At 38.8% G+C, this 15556-nt stretch overlaps 1 protein-coding gene across 6 annotated transcripts in view; it reads left to right on the forward strand.

Annotated features, from left to right (window-relative positions):
- Nucleotides 1–15556, forward strand: part of LIN54 (lin-54 DREAM MuvB core complex component) — a 64289-nt gene that overhangs the window by 39266 nt on the left and 9467 nt on the right. For all 6 annotated transcript variants that reach the window (XM_079778010.1, XM_079778013.1, XM_079778009.1 and 3 more), the window contains exons 5-11: nt 1005–1221; nt 5197–5261; nt 6044–6241; nt 8327–8418; nt 9993–10064; nt 10831–10933; nt 11085–11222. In XM_079778010.1, coding sequence (XP_079634136.1) covers nt 1005–1221; nt 5197–5261; nt 6044–6241; nt 8327–8418; nt 9993–10064; nt 10831–10933; nt 11085–11222 — 885 coding nt within the window. The remainder of the gene's footprint in view (nt 1–1004; nt 1222–5196; nt 5262–6043; nt 6242–8326; nt 8419–9992; nt 10065–10830; nt 10934–11084; nt 11223–15556) is intronic.

Genomic DNA, 15556 nt, shown 5'->3' on the forward strand with positions numbered 1-15556 from the left:
TTATACATTGACTAAACAACATTGATTGGAGAAACTTAAAAGACATAAGTTTTCTTCTGCCTCTAATGTTTCGCTTAGCTTTTTAGGAAGTCACATTACTTTTTGTCAAACTAAAGGAGAAAATTAAAAATGATTATATCGACTCAGATCTGAACCACCCAAAATTAGTTTCCCTAGACAGCCAAAGTTGGTGTAATTCTGGACTAAATTTGGAGTCCTACCCATATGTTAGTGGGTACATTTGTATCTGTGGAGTGTTCTAAGCCTTTCAGAAATGACTAGACTTAAAGAGGGCTTTTCTTTTGGATTTCTTTTTCCTTTAGTACATGGGAAAATGAAATTTGTCATAGTTAATTTGGTGGGTAGTGACAAAGCCAAGTATCTTTATCCTTTTTTCTCTGTGTTGAATATGGAGCTTAATTCTTGGAGTTTTAAAATAATCTTTTTTCTTATACATTTTACCTGATATGAACAAAATTGTATAAGTTTTTGTAATTTAAGTAATAACTTTTTCATAGCAAGTCATCTGACCTGGATTTTCAAGGAAGGTAACTATTAGAGATGGAAGACAAAACTCATTAACCTTTTGCACTCGGATGTCGAGTGTGACTCGACACGGTTAGCATCGGTAGCAGCTCTTTTTATACTCTTTGAATGTATCAATAATTTGAAATATAAAAAAACCCAAATAAATAAGTTTGTATGAAAAGAAACTCCAGTTTTTTATTCTACTGCCGCGCTTTGTAAAATCTGGGGTATTTAAAAAATTAAATCCCGAGTAGAATAAAGGAATCAAGAAAAAAGCAAGCGAGTGCAAAGGGTTAATTGTGGTTTCACTCCTGTATTCATTACCGTTCTTTTCATTTCTCTTTGAACAGGTTGTCCTTTCAACAGTGTTTGATGAACTACAGGAACATGCTTTTACTTGAGTGATTGTCTTAAATTAAAAGGTGTAGGAAAGTTAAATACCAGATTAATGATAAACATGTTGTATTGTTTAATAGGCAGTGAAATCAGCTGTGCAGACCATCACTGTTGGAGGTGTGAGCACATCACAGTTTAAGACAATTATTCCTCTGGCAACTGCTCCAAATGTCCAGCAGATCCAAGTGCCTGGAAGCAAGTTTCATTATGTCCGACTTGTTACTGCCACAACAGCCAGTAGCTCAACCCAGCCAGTTAGTCAGAATCCCAGCACAAACACTCAGCCTCTTCAGCAAGGTTAGTAATCGTTTTTTTAAATAGTAATTAATGCTAATGCTTTGAACATTATTAAAAAACATCAGTCCTTTTCTTGCTGATCTGATTAATTATGGTATTTCAGCTGACAGTTTGAATTAGGAAGCAGTGAAATAGAATCAGTTGTATATGACTATAGTATTTCATTCTGCTAGAAGTTGGTACACAGTGTGCTATGCTACCAGATAATCATAATTACTCATCAATTTGCAGTTGGCCATTTTATTGTTAGTTTTAAAGCCTACCACTTATGCCAGTTAGATAAATTTAGATGGAACCAAATTATCTTATTTCTAAACTATGGAGATGTTTGATACAGTTTGGGTCAGTTGAAATGATCAGTAGGCAAGGTATAAATGATAAGTAAAAATGTATGTCACTTTCATTCTTATTTTGAATCTGTAATTGCTAATAAAAAGTCATTAAAATATGTTTATATTTTGCTCAGTTGTATTTCTTTCTGGAGGGTATTCCTATTTATAGTCCTTCCATTTTCTGTTTGTGTTTAATTTTTTCTGCCACCCGAAATACAGACCCACACACATAACCTTTCTTCATATTTAACTACTTAAAAATTGAATGGTGTGAAAGGATTAGGACAGTTTATAGCTCAATATGTCTTTCCAAGGGCTTGATTTCCTAAGAGTTATTTATTTATGCAAAAGAGAATTGGGCTCAACTTGTACATTTTCCCACTAAAGCCATACAAAAACCAGTATTCAAAGGCTGCATACTGTTAATTGATGGCTGGATGGCAGACAGCACTGTAGAAAGACCAAAAGCATACTTGTTCAACCTTTTTAGAATATAATATCCTACCATCTTGGTGAAGGAGGAAATCAGTTTAAGAAATTAAAGCCTGAAGAACTTGCAGGTATGGTTTCTGACGTTTGCAAGGGGCTTTTCTAAAAGGATTGTTCAGAATTCCTGTTAAAAACAAAAGGATTATGTCAGCTTCTATGAAAACTTCAGTAGAAATAAGACTGCTCTAAAGTGAAAGAGGAGAGATGGGGACTGCTCACTTAGATATAGAACATTAACATGACCCCCCTCCCTAGGCAATTTAGAAGTGTTCTGTTTTCTTAATTCCCCAGCTTTCCATTAAAATGCAGAATGCAGATGCCAAGCTAATGGAAACCTAGAGTTCCCAAAGTTTCTAGTTCTGTGTGTGCTCAAGCACAGGGACAATTATCCTTCCTTTATTCTCCAAATAAGAATCATCAGAGTTTGAGGACAAACCACAAACCTCTTCCTCATTATTTCACAGACTACTAGGAACTTCTTGTGTTCTTTTAGTTGTTGGACTTGCTTCAGAATTGCTGCTCTGTGTGCAAGTGGTATAGGGAGCCCACTCTTCTGTGTCCCAAGCATGAATTCAGGCTTTTAATTCCTTATAGTATTGCTGAGACCAGTCAACAGTGGTTATTACAATTTTACTAAAAGATAAAGTAACTGAGGATAATCAAACAGAACAGGAAACTTTCAAATCAGTATCAGATGTCACTGCTCCTATAATTCATGGTCATACACTCTTTGTATAGCAACTTTATTGAGATACTAGAGGCCTGATGCACGAAATTCTTCATGCAAGAGTAGGCCTGCCTTCCCCCGGCTGCTGGCCCCAGCTTCGTCTGGAAGGTTGTCCAGTCTAATTAGTATTATGCTTTTATTATTATAGATAATTCATATCTACTTTAAAATTCATCCTTGCTAAGCATACCGTCTAGTGGCTTTTTGTATATTCAGAGATATGCAGTCATCATCACTAACTGTCCTCCTTCCCCCTTCTCCCTGGTTTGCCACCTGCTCCCTTTTAGGTCTGAGTTCTCTAATGTTCTTCCAGGACTCTCAACTTTTCCTCTTCAGCCATCAATCCTCCCAACCTTTCTATCAAAGGAAGTCTTTTTTTCTTTTTCTTTTTCTTTTCAGTTCAGAGCAGTTTAGATCCCATTATCTCAACTTCCCTTTCAGACCAGGCTAGATCATTTGCATAAGTAAAAACGGAAGGGCTGTTCTTTCTATCTCTCTAAATCCCTTTTTTAGACTATGGAAGTGGTGATAGTAGCACATGTTGTATTTCTTTAGGTCCAGCGCCAGTCCTGGACCTAATAGGTGTAGTGCCAGTCCTGAATTTTATCATAGCATTTCTCTATGTCAGGTTTCATTTTCCTTTTAAATCAGCTCATCCTTGTATTTTTAGTTTTAATAGCTGTCATTTTCCCAGTCACTTGAAAGCTTAGCAAAGACTTTTCTTCCCTTATACCTGCAATTCTACCATCCAAATGGTGGATAATTCATGCTCCTTTCACCTCTGTCATGTCTCTGCAGCTGTTCTCTTCTTTCCATTTCCAGCACTGTCACCCCAGATTAGACCCTCATTTGTTGCATTCTTTTTAACTTTTCTTGTTTTTTTTTGCAACTCCATTCTGTTTTACGCATTGCTTTCAAATACAGTTTCTTTTTGTGCTATTCCAAATAGTATTTCTGTAATACTTCAGAATTCTTAGAAACTTCTCATTGCCTACTGAATTAAAAATAGACTTCTACCTTAACATTCAAGGTCTTCAAAAACAGCTGCAATCTGCCTTTTGGCTTGTGCTTGCCTACTTTAACCCTCGGTTCCAACCAAACTGGTCTGTTCACCAACATTTTTGTGAAATGCTTTGCAGCTTCCTAGCATCGAGCCTCCACTTCTCATGCTTCTGCCCCTGCATGGAATGTCCTCCTCCAGGCTGTGTGCCCTCTCTGCAACCTGTCCACTGGTCAGGACCTGTCTCCGGACACTGTGTCCTCAGTGCATTCTTTCCATACTCCCATCCTCTGCCAGTCACATGTATGTTCTGCCTCATTTGAATTCCCACAGCACTTCCTTTTTTTAACAGGATTTATTTTATTTGGGTATTGTCTAATCTGCTCTACTTAATGTAATATCTTTGAGCAGGTGTCTTGTACTTTAGTTTTCCTGGGATGCTGTCCACAATGCCATTTATATAGTAGTAATGTTTGTAGTAATAACAATAATAGCATCTAACATTTATTAAGCACTTAACTATTTGTTGGACAATATTTTCATAAATTTTTATGAGTTAACATATTTAATCCTTATACCTTTTAAAGGAGTTAACTATCTCCATATTGCAGGTGGAGATGCAAACAAAGAGAGTTTAAGTAGTTGGAAAAAAGCATAATTGGGATTTGAATCTCCAGGGTCAGATGACTTATGAGCCCACACATATTCTTTTTATTAAAACCTATTTTTAAAAAATATATTTTTATTGATTTCAGAGAGGAAGGGAGAGGGAGAGCGAGATAGAAGCATCAGTGATGAGAGAGAATCGTTGATTGGCTGCCTCCTGCATGCTCCCTACTGGGGATTGAGCCCGCAACCCGGTCTTGTGCCCTTGACTGGAATTGAACCTGGGACCCTTCAGTCCACAGGCCAGATGCTCTATTCACTGAGCCAAACCAGCTAGGTTGCCCACACATACTGTATTCTTAACCTTCATGCTATACTACCTTCTAGTAGGTACTTTGTAAATAATGACTTATACAAGAATGATATTTTCTTTGGTTTGAATACAAACCCAGCAATTAGAAATAGTACAGAATAGCATTGTTACCCAAGCTCCTGAATGGCAGGTATTTATGCAATGTTTCAACTGACTGTATTTAGTAGTGAATGTATAAATCATCTGCATACACATTGAAGTATTTTTAGAAGAATGTTTTAAATGAGAAACATTCCCTCATAAAGTGACTATAGCTACCTGGTAGATGGGTTAAGGAATTTTGATAAAAGTTTCTTGGTAGATGGTTTAGGATTGTTCCAAATAAGAAGCAGGTTGGAATTCTTTAAGCTCTTTCATGAGGCTATCTTGAGAGAGCTAAGTACCTTAAATGTTTTAAATATTATTGTATGGAAGTAAATTGTCCCCTTTTCCCCCCTTTTTAAAAAAGCAAAGCCCGTGGTTAGCACCACTCCAGTGCGGATGTCAGTTCCACTTACACAGACTGTCAAACAAGTGAGTATCACATAACTTCTTTTCTTGGTATCTCCCAAACAGACGATTTACTTTTATAATTGAAAGTTAAGATATTTTTAAAAAATTAAGCTTTGGCCAGTTTTATTAAAGAAAAATTTTGCCTGACTTACTTTTCACCAGTCTGTTCTGGCATGCTTCTAATGATAGCAGAATCACCTGGATCAGTGATAGCAGTGTGCATAATCTTCGCATGCTGTGCCCAGTTCAGTGTCATTGCCACTGTAGTGATGGACACCAGGCTTGGCCAACGTGGCCAACTGTCCTAAGGCTGGACAGTTGCTGGCGAGGGTGACCAGTTTTACTTTGCTTGTCTGATCATTTTTAGAGGCTGCTTGTACCCCAGCATGTACTTCCCAGTTTTCATAACAAGTTATAGCCTAGAGTTGATTGACTCCAGCCACTTTAAAAAATATATACATAGATATTTTGTTGATTTCAAAGAGGAAGGGATAGGGTGAAAGAGAAACATCAATGAGGAGAAAGAATCATTCATAAGCTGCCTCCTACATTCCCCCCACCGAGGATTGAGCCCACAATCCGGGTATGTGCCCTGACCAGGAATCAAACCTTAACCTCCTGGTTCATAGGTCAACACTCAATCATCAAGTCACACTGGCTGGGCAGCTTTTTAATCTTCTTTGCAGCCACCATCTTCCTGCCTTATCCGTGGGTGAAAGTTAAGATTTAAGTATAAGAGATGTATACTGAATTGGAAAATTATAAAATTTATTTTTGTAATTATTTGATTTTTCTTTTTTTAGGTTGTTCCAAAACCAATTAATCCAACTTCACAAATCGTTACTACTAGCCAGCCACAGCAACGGCTCATCATGCCTGCCACCCCACTGCCACAGATCCAGCCAAACCTCACTAACCTGCCGCCAGGCACGGTGCTGGCACCGGCTCCAGGGACGGGGAATGTGGGTTACGCAGTGCTTCCAGCTCAGTATGTCACTCAGGTATGAGGCAAAAATGAAGTCATTGCATTTCCTAAAGGATATTAGGTCTAAGATGTCTAGCGTTGTCACATTCTGAAAATGACTCAAACCATCTAACTAGTATTAAGATGGCTCTTTCCAAAATCTTGAAATGTTAATGAAAACTTCTGAGTTTATTTTTGTGTATTTTTAGCATTGAGAAATATAAAGCACAAGTCAAATATATAAGTCAGATAATTTGGAGCTGAGAGCAGGTTGATGAGAAGGCAAGATCATCTATACTAATAAAAGGGTTAATATGCTAATTAGACCGGGTCAACCAGACGTCCAACTTCCTTCCAGACAAAGCCACGGTGGCAAGGGCTGAGACAGAGGCGGTTAGGGGCGACCAGGCTGGCAGGGGAGCAGTTAAGCGGTGACCAGGTTGGCAGGGGAGCAGTTAGGGGCCGGCCAGGTCGGCAGGGGAGTAGTTAGGGGGATGGCCAGGCCGGCAGGGGACCAGTTAGGGGGTAACCAGACTGGCAGGGACCAGTTAGGGGGTGATCAAGCTGGCAAGCAGAGGCAGTTGGGGGCAATCAGGCAGGCAGGTGAGTGGTTAGGAGCCAGTGGTCCCAGAATGCAAGAGGGATGTCCAACTGCCGGTTTAGGCTCCATCCCACAGCAGTAGTCGGACATCCCCCGAGGGGTCACGGATTGGAGAGGGTGCAGGCCAGGCTGAGGGACCACCCCCACACACACACTAATTTTGTGCACCGGGCCTCTAGTATAGATATAAGAGAAAATAAGATGAAGTTAAAATTATCAGAGTCCAAATGAATTCAGAAAGGACTGTGACCCTAATAAAGCTCTTCTTCACCTATGAATATAATGCCACTGACTTGTTCTTGGAAAATAGACTGTTAGATGGATTTCCAGGTGACATGTCTTGAGTGATCTGTCCAGACTCATTTGGTCAATCTTTAGATCAAAGCCACAGATTATCCAGTTGGCTGGCTTGGATTAGGAGTGCTGCTTCTAGGAAGCAGAAGTTTTCTTTTTCAGGTCAGAGTCAATCAAATTTGCTCGGTCAGTATTGTTCAGTGGTTGAGCATTGACCCATGAATCAAGAGGTCACTGGTTCCATTCCTGGTCAGGACACATGCCCGGGTTTTGGGCTTGATCCTCAGAAGAGGCTGTGCAGGAGGCAGCCAGTTGATGTTTCTCTCTTGTCAAAGTCTCTCTCTATTCCTCTCCCTTCCTCTCTCTCTGAAATCAATAAAAACAATTTAAAAAGTTAAGCCCTAACCAGTTTGGCTCAGTGGATAGAGCGTCGGCCTGCGGACTCAAGGGTCCCAGGTTCGATTCCGGTCAAGGGCATGTACTTTGGTTGCAGGCACATCCCCAGTGGGGGGTGTGCAGGAGGCAGCTGATCGATGTTTCTCTCTCATCGATGTTTCTAACTCTCTATTCCTCTCCCTTCCTCTCTGTAAAAAATCAATAAAATATATTTAAAAATTAAAAAGTTAAGAGTCAAGCAAATTAGTACCATGTTCTAAGCTGTTGAATTGTTGATTTATTCAGCTTGTAAGAGGAGAAACAGAAACCTATCTGTTCTTTAATGAAATGTACTTTGGAGTATGGTATGTGGCTGCTAATTTTAAAATACCATTAATGTTCAATATTTTTATCATTAGCATATCTTTTATGTTTAGAAATCAGTGTAAAAAAAAAAAGAAATCAGTGTAAAATAGAAACTTAACTATTGTGCATGTAACTTCTCATTTTCTATAACTTGCAATATGATGAATGATCAATATAGTAAGTTTTATTCCATTACATGAGATTACAGTACTTTTAGGGAATTTTCTAATTCTAATAAGATACTCCTCTATGAAAAATTGATTATATTTGTACCATGTTGTACTTTTAAATGTTCACATTGTTTTTACCTCTAATATTAGTTTGGATCTTTAGAAAAGCTGCCTTGAGGTAGTATGTTTGCATGAGATTTTTCATTCCATTTTTTCCATTTTAATAAATGAATTTGTGCTTCTCACTGATAATTATATCTGCTAATATTGTCCATTTTTGTAAATATGGTCTAAAATTATCTGTCTTTACATGTAGCTACAGCAGTCTTCATATGTGTCTATAGCAAGCAACTCTAACTTTACTGGTACATCAGGTGTCCAGACCCAGGCAAGGCTTCCATTCAATGGGTGAGTATTTGGAAAATATATAAGTTAAATTGTTGGGTCAGGTTAAATGCAGCATCAAATATATATATTTCAAAATACATTTATTTTATTTTATTCCCCTTAAAGCTATGTGAGATAGTCAAAAGAACTCCCAGATTATCTTATTTGAGGGCCGTCCCTTGAGATGCCTCTTCTAGTTTTGTCATAGCCAACACTGTATCAGTACCTACCCAAGGGTTCCTCCCCTCCCCCAGAGGCCCTCCACCTCCACCATCATTTCCACATATTGTCTTGCCACCAAGTGTGAATAATGGTATTTTTACTTCTCCTCCCCTACAAACCAAGCTTTCTGCTCAGGATGACTTTCCAGCTGAGTCTGGAGGCCTCTGGAGTTTTCCCAGGCATGATGTTGGGAGGTGAAGGCGGGTTCTTGGTGATATGTGGGTGGACTTTTTAAATTTTAAGAATCATGTATTTTATTTTCATGTATTAAATATATTAGTAGCTCATCAAAAAAAAAAAAAAAAGAGAGAGAGAGAGAGAGAAGTCCCAACTTTCTTTTTCTTGGATATACTAATTTTTCTACATGCTTTATTCTTTCTCTGTCCTCCCTCTTTTCTCCTTTCCCACCCTGAATATATTTTTTAAAGGATATTGGTTTTTAAATTGTTATGTTGGGTTCTTACCTTCTTCTTCTTTTTTTTTAAATCTGTTTTTTAATCTGTTGTTTGTTGCCTTTGCAGTATTGGATAGAACTAGTCTACCTCTCCCCTCCCCTCCAAAATTCCAGCCCCACGCACTCTTTCCTACTCACTACCTTTTATAATTAAATCTGAAAAGTTTTAGAACGATTTAAACTTTAGTTCCCTGAAGGAAGAGTATTTTTTGTGGAATGTTCTGTAGAAGTTCTTGATAATGTCCTTTTTTTTTAGGATTTTTTATTGACTTTGAGAGAGAGAGGAAGCGAGAGGGAGAGAGAGAAACATCAAAGTGAGAGTGCACACCCCCCCACTGGGGATCGAGCCTGCAACTTGGGCATGTGCCCTGACCAGGAATCAAACTGGCAACCTTTTGGTGCACGGGGATTATGCCCAACCAACTGAGCCACACCGGCCAGTTAATATCCCCCACCCCACCTCATATCTTGACTCTCTGCCTGTTTTCATGTTACAACTTGCTTTTGAACTTAATGTGAATGGAACAACGTAGCAAACTTTTATTAGAGACTAGAGGCCTGGTGCATGAAATTCATACACGGGTAGGGTCCTTAGGCCTGGCCAGAGATCAGGGCCAATCGGGGGCTTTTCAGCTGCCTGCCAGGGCCTTCCTTCCCTGGCTGCCAGCTGCCAGTTGGGGCCTTTCTTCATTCTGCACCGCCCCCTGTTGGTCAGTGCACATCATAGCAAGCAATCGAACTCCCAATCTCCCAGTCAAACTCCCGAGGGGACAATTTGCATATTAGGCTTTTATATATATAGATTTATACATTTGTTAAAGCTTTGTGTCTTAGGAGGAATTTACAGGTCGGAGACTTTACTAATTTTGAATACTTTTAACTGATTAAAATGTGTATCTTTTTTTGTGTGTCTATATAGTATAATCCCATCAGAGTCTGCAAGTCGGCCCAGAAAGCCCTGTAATTGTACAAAATCGCTGTGTTTGAAATTGTAAGTCTTTTTGCTACTGTTTCCTCATTTGATATACCCAAAAATGCTTTTAAAAATAAATGTAGTTAACTAAAATTTCTTTATAGACCAATTCCATAAGTCTAAGTAACTTAAAGAAACAAACAAGTGTGAATGTTTGAGAGTATGATAGTGTGAAAATACTGTTTCATTCATTCAGAAAAAAATAATTGTAGGATCTTGACCATAGATGAGGCACAGGAGTAGGAGTTAGGGAAACAGCAGCAGGAGAGAGACATAGTCTCTGTCCTCATTAATAATAAATTTGATCTTATTTATGACCTTAGTCATTTGGTCTCTTGAATTAGGTGATACGCTGAGTAGTTTTAAAATTATTGGATGATTAATTTGCTTATTAGTACTGAACTAAGAGATTTGACATGAAACAATTAAATGAAAAGCATTGGTCATGTGGGAGAAGGTTCCACTAACAGAATATAACCCTTATTTCTCCTTTTTTGTGATTTTGAAATAATTTACTTAGGGGGCACACAAAATCATGTAGCTCTAGTGTTGACAGCTGTTACTACTGGAACTAAGTTTCTAAAGTAAAATTCTAGGAGCCAGTGACTAATTTTGAGCTTTATCATGTAGTTGATAATATATGTTAACTCTAACTAGGTAGCTCTGACTACATTTCTAAAATGTTTTATCATGTATATAATGCTATTAAATCAGATAATTTATAGTTTTGTTTATTTTAACAATGACCTTTTAAATATAACTTACACCAACTTTTATATTCCAGATATTGTGATTGCTTTGCAAACGGTGAATTTTGCAACAACTGCAATTGTACTAATTGTTATAATAATTTGGAACATGAAAATGAAAGACAAAAAGCAATAAAGGTGATTATTTTTTATTTCATTTAACAAAAATTTAGTTTTCACCTGTTTTATGTGGAACTCTGTTTTACAAGGAAAATTAATTCCCCTTTGCAGTATTTAAATTTAATTTCTTGTGATTTAACATCACTTGGTATGTGCTCTGTTTTGATAGGCATGCCTTGACAGAAATCCAGAAGCTTTTAAGCCTAAAATAGGAAAAGGAAAGGAGGGAGAATCAGATCGACGTCACAGCAAAGGATGTAATTGCAAACGCTCAGGATGTCTTAAAAACTACTGTGAATGCTATGAGGTGAGATGCTGGCTGGGGAAAATAATGTAGTCATCTTTTGAAAATCACGTTAGAAAGAGCATACTATAAAATTTCACTTGAAAATTGAGAGATTACTTTGCTATTGCAATTTGAAAATATGCATAGTTGGTCCAAGAGCCCTCATTTGAGGAAGACCTTCTGGCCTCCCAACAAAGGCTCAGAGAGCAATACAGGCCTACCTCATTTTATTGCTCCTAGCTTTACTGTGCTTCACAGGTGTTGAGGGTTTTGTGGGTTTTTGTTTTTTTTACAAATTAAAGGCAAAACCCTCCACAAGAAAAAGATTATAACTCACTTGCAGTGGTCTGGAACCAAATCTGCAATATCTCTGAGGTATGCCTGTGCCTTAGTTTTCTCATCACAGCTTGGGATCTCATTAGCTGCTTTACCAGTTCATAACTTCTTGATCATTATACACGGAAGTATGCAAATCAGAGCACCAGTTTATTGATTTTCAATAAAAATAATAACATCAGAGTGGATTGGAAACTCTATAGTGGTTCTCAGCTGAAGGTCAGTACTATCCAGTCTGTCCCCCGTGGGCTTTTTGGAATATATATAGATACAAAATAGCCTGCATTTCAGGGTATAGTCCTGAAAATAAAGATTTATTTTGACCAAATGCCAATAGTGCACTGTTGAAGAACACTACTCTGTGGAAAAGTAAATTATGTTAAGTTTGCCTTGTTAACATAAAAACAGGAAAGGAGGAATGTAAAATATTGCTGGAAAAAGTTATTGGTCATTGTGAAGTGATTGCATCTGTTTTTACTCTTTACCACCCCACTCAACTGGCTGTTTATATTTATGAATCAGGAATCTTTTTTTTTTTTTTTTTATCCTCACCCGAGGATATGTTTTTATTGACTTTTAGAGAGAGAGGAAGGGAGGAAGGGAGGGAGAGATGAGGGGGAGGGGAAACATGCATCGATTACCTCCCATATGTTCCCCAATGGGATGGAGCCACCCCTTTTGGTGCATGGAAAGACACTCCAACCAAATGAGCCACCCAGCCAGGACCTAGGCATCTTTTCTAAAGAATGTAATTGAAACTCTCCTTTGACAGATGCCATGTAAACCATTCTCTTGTTTCAGAGAAAGTACTATATAGTTTATTATTTTTCTTTTCAAAGGTTAAATATAAGAATCTAGTCATGCCAAGATTAGTTTCTCCCTCCCTCTCTCCCTTTTTTCTTTCTTTGTTAGAGAGAGAGAGAAAAACATCAATTTGAAAGAGAAACATTGATTGGTTGCCTCCTGTTTGTGCCCCGACTGGGGATAGAACCAGCAGCTTAGGTATATGCCCTGCCCAAGAATTTATCCTGTAAACTTTTGTTGTCTTGGACGATGCTCCAACCAACCCAGCCATCTGGCCAGGTCTGTAATTGGTTTTTTGGTGCACCTGAAACTCTTTAATAGGAATCTTTGGAGTTGAGTCATTCCTACAGTTGACTCTTCTCATCTGATATATATATATATATATATATATATATATATTTTTAATATATATATTTTATTGATTTTTTTACAGAGAGGAAGGGAGAGGGACAGAGAGTTAGAAACATCGATCAGCTGCCTCCTGCACACCCCCTACTGGGGATGTGCCCGAAACCAAGGTACATGCCCTTGACCGGAATCGAACCCAGGACCCTTCAGTCCGCAGGCCGATGCTCTGAGCCAAACCAGTTTTGGCGCATCTGGTATATTTTTATACTTTCAAATTTCACTATATTTTTAGTTTTGGCAGAAGGCCTTGCACTTGGTCAGGTAATACCACCAAGGATTGTACTCTCCCCTAGTAAGGTTTGCTCTGCTCCAAGAGTATGCAAGATTTGTGTACTGCTCTGGACAGTGTGGTTCACTTGGTTGAGCATTGTCCCATGCAACCAAAGGTCACTGGTTTGATTCCTGATCAGGGCACATGCCTGGGTTGTGGGCTTGATCTCTAATAGGGGACATGCAGGAGGCAGCCGATTGATGATTCTCTCTCATCATTGATATTTTTCTCTATCTCCCCACCTTCCTCTTTCTCTAAAAATCAATTTAAAAAACATATATATATTTTTAAAAGGTTTGTGTACTGAATTCCTCATTTATGTATTGCATAGGTCAAAAACATCACTCAGGAAATATAGGAAAGTAAATTTTGTTAGTCCTAAAGCCAGTGTGAGTGAAAACTGCATATAATCAAGATTATTTTTTAAAGTCTCTTAAAATCGGAGTCCAACAAGCCAGGTTTTCATTCGGTGTTGGAAGAGATTGACTCTTTTTTACTTATTTTATGTTTTTATTGATAGAGGAAGGGAGAGGGAGAGAGAGAAACATCAATGATGAGAGAGAATCATTGATCAGCTGCCTCCTACTGGGGATCAAGTCCACAACACAGGCATGTGTCCTGACTGGGAATCGAACCGTGACCTCCTGGTTCATGGGTCAAAGTTTAGCTACTGAGCCACACTGGCTGGGCTTGACTCTATTATTTGTTGTTGTTTGAACACCTGATCAAATAGGCTTCTGCTAGTAAACCATATCATTTAAAAATTATCATGAATATGTTAAATTGTAAGCCATAAAACCAAGTCCACAAAAAGAGAGAAAATGGAAATTGATGTAAAGCTAGGTCAGAAAGACAAAGAAACCCTTTTGTTGATGTGTCAGTGAACAATCAATTCAGACAGATGTGAACTAATCATTTAATTAAATTGTTTAGCAAATCTGTGAATCAAAGTAGAAAAGACAATAGACTGGTTGAAATATGTTAGAAGAGAGAAAGCTTCCCTATCCTATATACTAAAAGCGTAATATGCTAAGTGTCCGACTATTTGTTCCACCATTCCACCAGTCGCTATTGATACCACCAGGGGGCAGATGCTCTGACCAGTAGTTTAGCTTGTTGCTGGGGTCTGGTCGATCAGGACTGGGTGAGATGGGCCAGACATGCCCTGGAGCCCTCCCACGGTCCTTCCCTGGCTGGCTGGCCGGTCCCCATTGGCCCCGATTGGGACTAGGAGAGACAGCCCCAATTGGCCCTATTCTCCAGCCAGGCCCAGGGACTCCACCAGTGCACGAATTTGTGCACCGGGCCTCTAGTCTATTATAATGAAACTAGAGGCCCGGTGCATGAAATTCGTGCATGGGGTGGGGGTCCCTCAGCCTGGCCTGCATCCTCTCCAATCTGGAACTCCTCGGGGGATGTCTGACTGCCGGCATGATCACCCTAACTGCCCTCCCCTGCCTGCCTAATCACCCCTAACTGCCCTTCCCTGCTGGCCTGATTGCCCCTAACCACTTCTGCCTTGGCCGCCGCCACTGTGGCTTTGTCCAGAAGGAAGGCAGGACAATTGGAAGATGTCCGGTCACCCCGGTCTAATTAGCATATTACCCTTTTATTAGTATAGATCCTTGATATTCAGGACATTAATTTTTTGTCCTAAAAGACTAAGAAATAGAAAAACTTGGAATCCACTAAACTTTGACTAGCAGTGGCTGACTCAATATGAATTAGCTGCGATGTCTGACAGTTTGTGTTGAATTGTTGGTCTTTTTTTTTTTTTTAATTGTTGGTCTTTTGAATTGAATTGGGTTTTTTTTGGTCTAGTTGGTCTGCATCTAGATAACATTTATGTTCCTTTCATAGAGCTTGTTGATAGAATGAGTGACTGTCCACATTACTTAAATGGTTGTGCCTTTTCTTGTGACCTTTTTACTCTACCTTCCTTTTTTTTTTTTTAACCACAAAGTAAGTTGAATTAGCAAAGCCAAATGGCTGCCTTGTCATTCTAATTTCTCCCTCCTGAATTCCTGTTAAATATTAGTACCTTTCTTAAGGTTCTTAAAACGAAAACCTAATCCAAATGTACCTTATTGGTATGTCTATGCCCCTACCCCTTCAGAGATTTTATCTCTTCATAATTAGATATTTCATCCCAGACTGGCTCATAGTAACCCAATTAACTCAAAATTTATACCCATTTTTTTCCCTTTGGTAAATGGAATTTATTAGTGTGTTATAAGAAAGAAGCAGGATAGCCCTGACCAGTTTGGCTCAGTGGATAGAGCATCGGCCTGCGGACTGAAAGGTCCCGGGTTCGATTCCGGTCAAGGGCATGTACCTGGGTTGCAGGCACATCCCCAGTAGGAGGTGTGCAGGAGGCAGCTGATCGATGTTTCTCTCTCATCGATGTTTCTAACTCACTATCCCTCTCCCTTTCTCTCTGTAAAAAATCAATAAAATATATTTTTAAAAAAAAAAAGAAGCAGGATAAATGTGTTCATAATATGATCTGTTTATCTTGCTATGTGTTATGGAGAAA

Source organism: Cnephaeus nilssonii, assembly GCF_951640355.1.
Source record: "Cnephaeus nilssonii genome assembly, chromosome: 1".
Classification (NCBI taxonomy): domain Eukaryota; kingdom Metazoa; phylum Chordata; class Mammalia; order Chiroptera; family Vespertilionidae; genus Cnephaeus; species Cnephaeus nilssonii.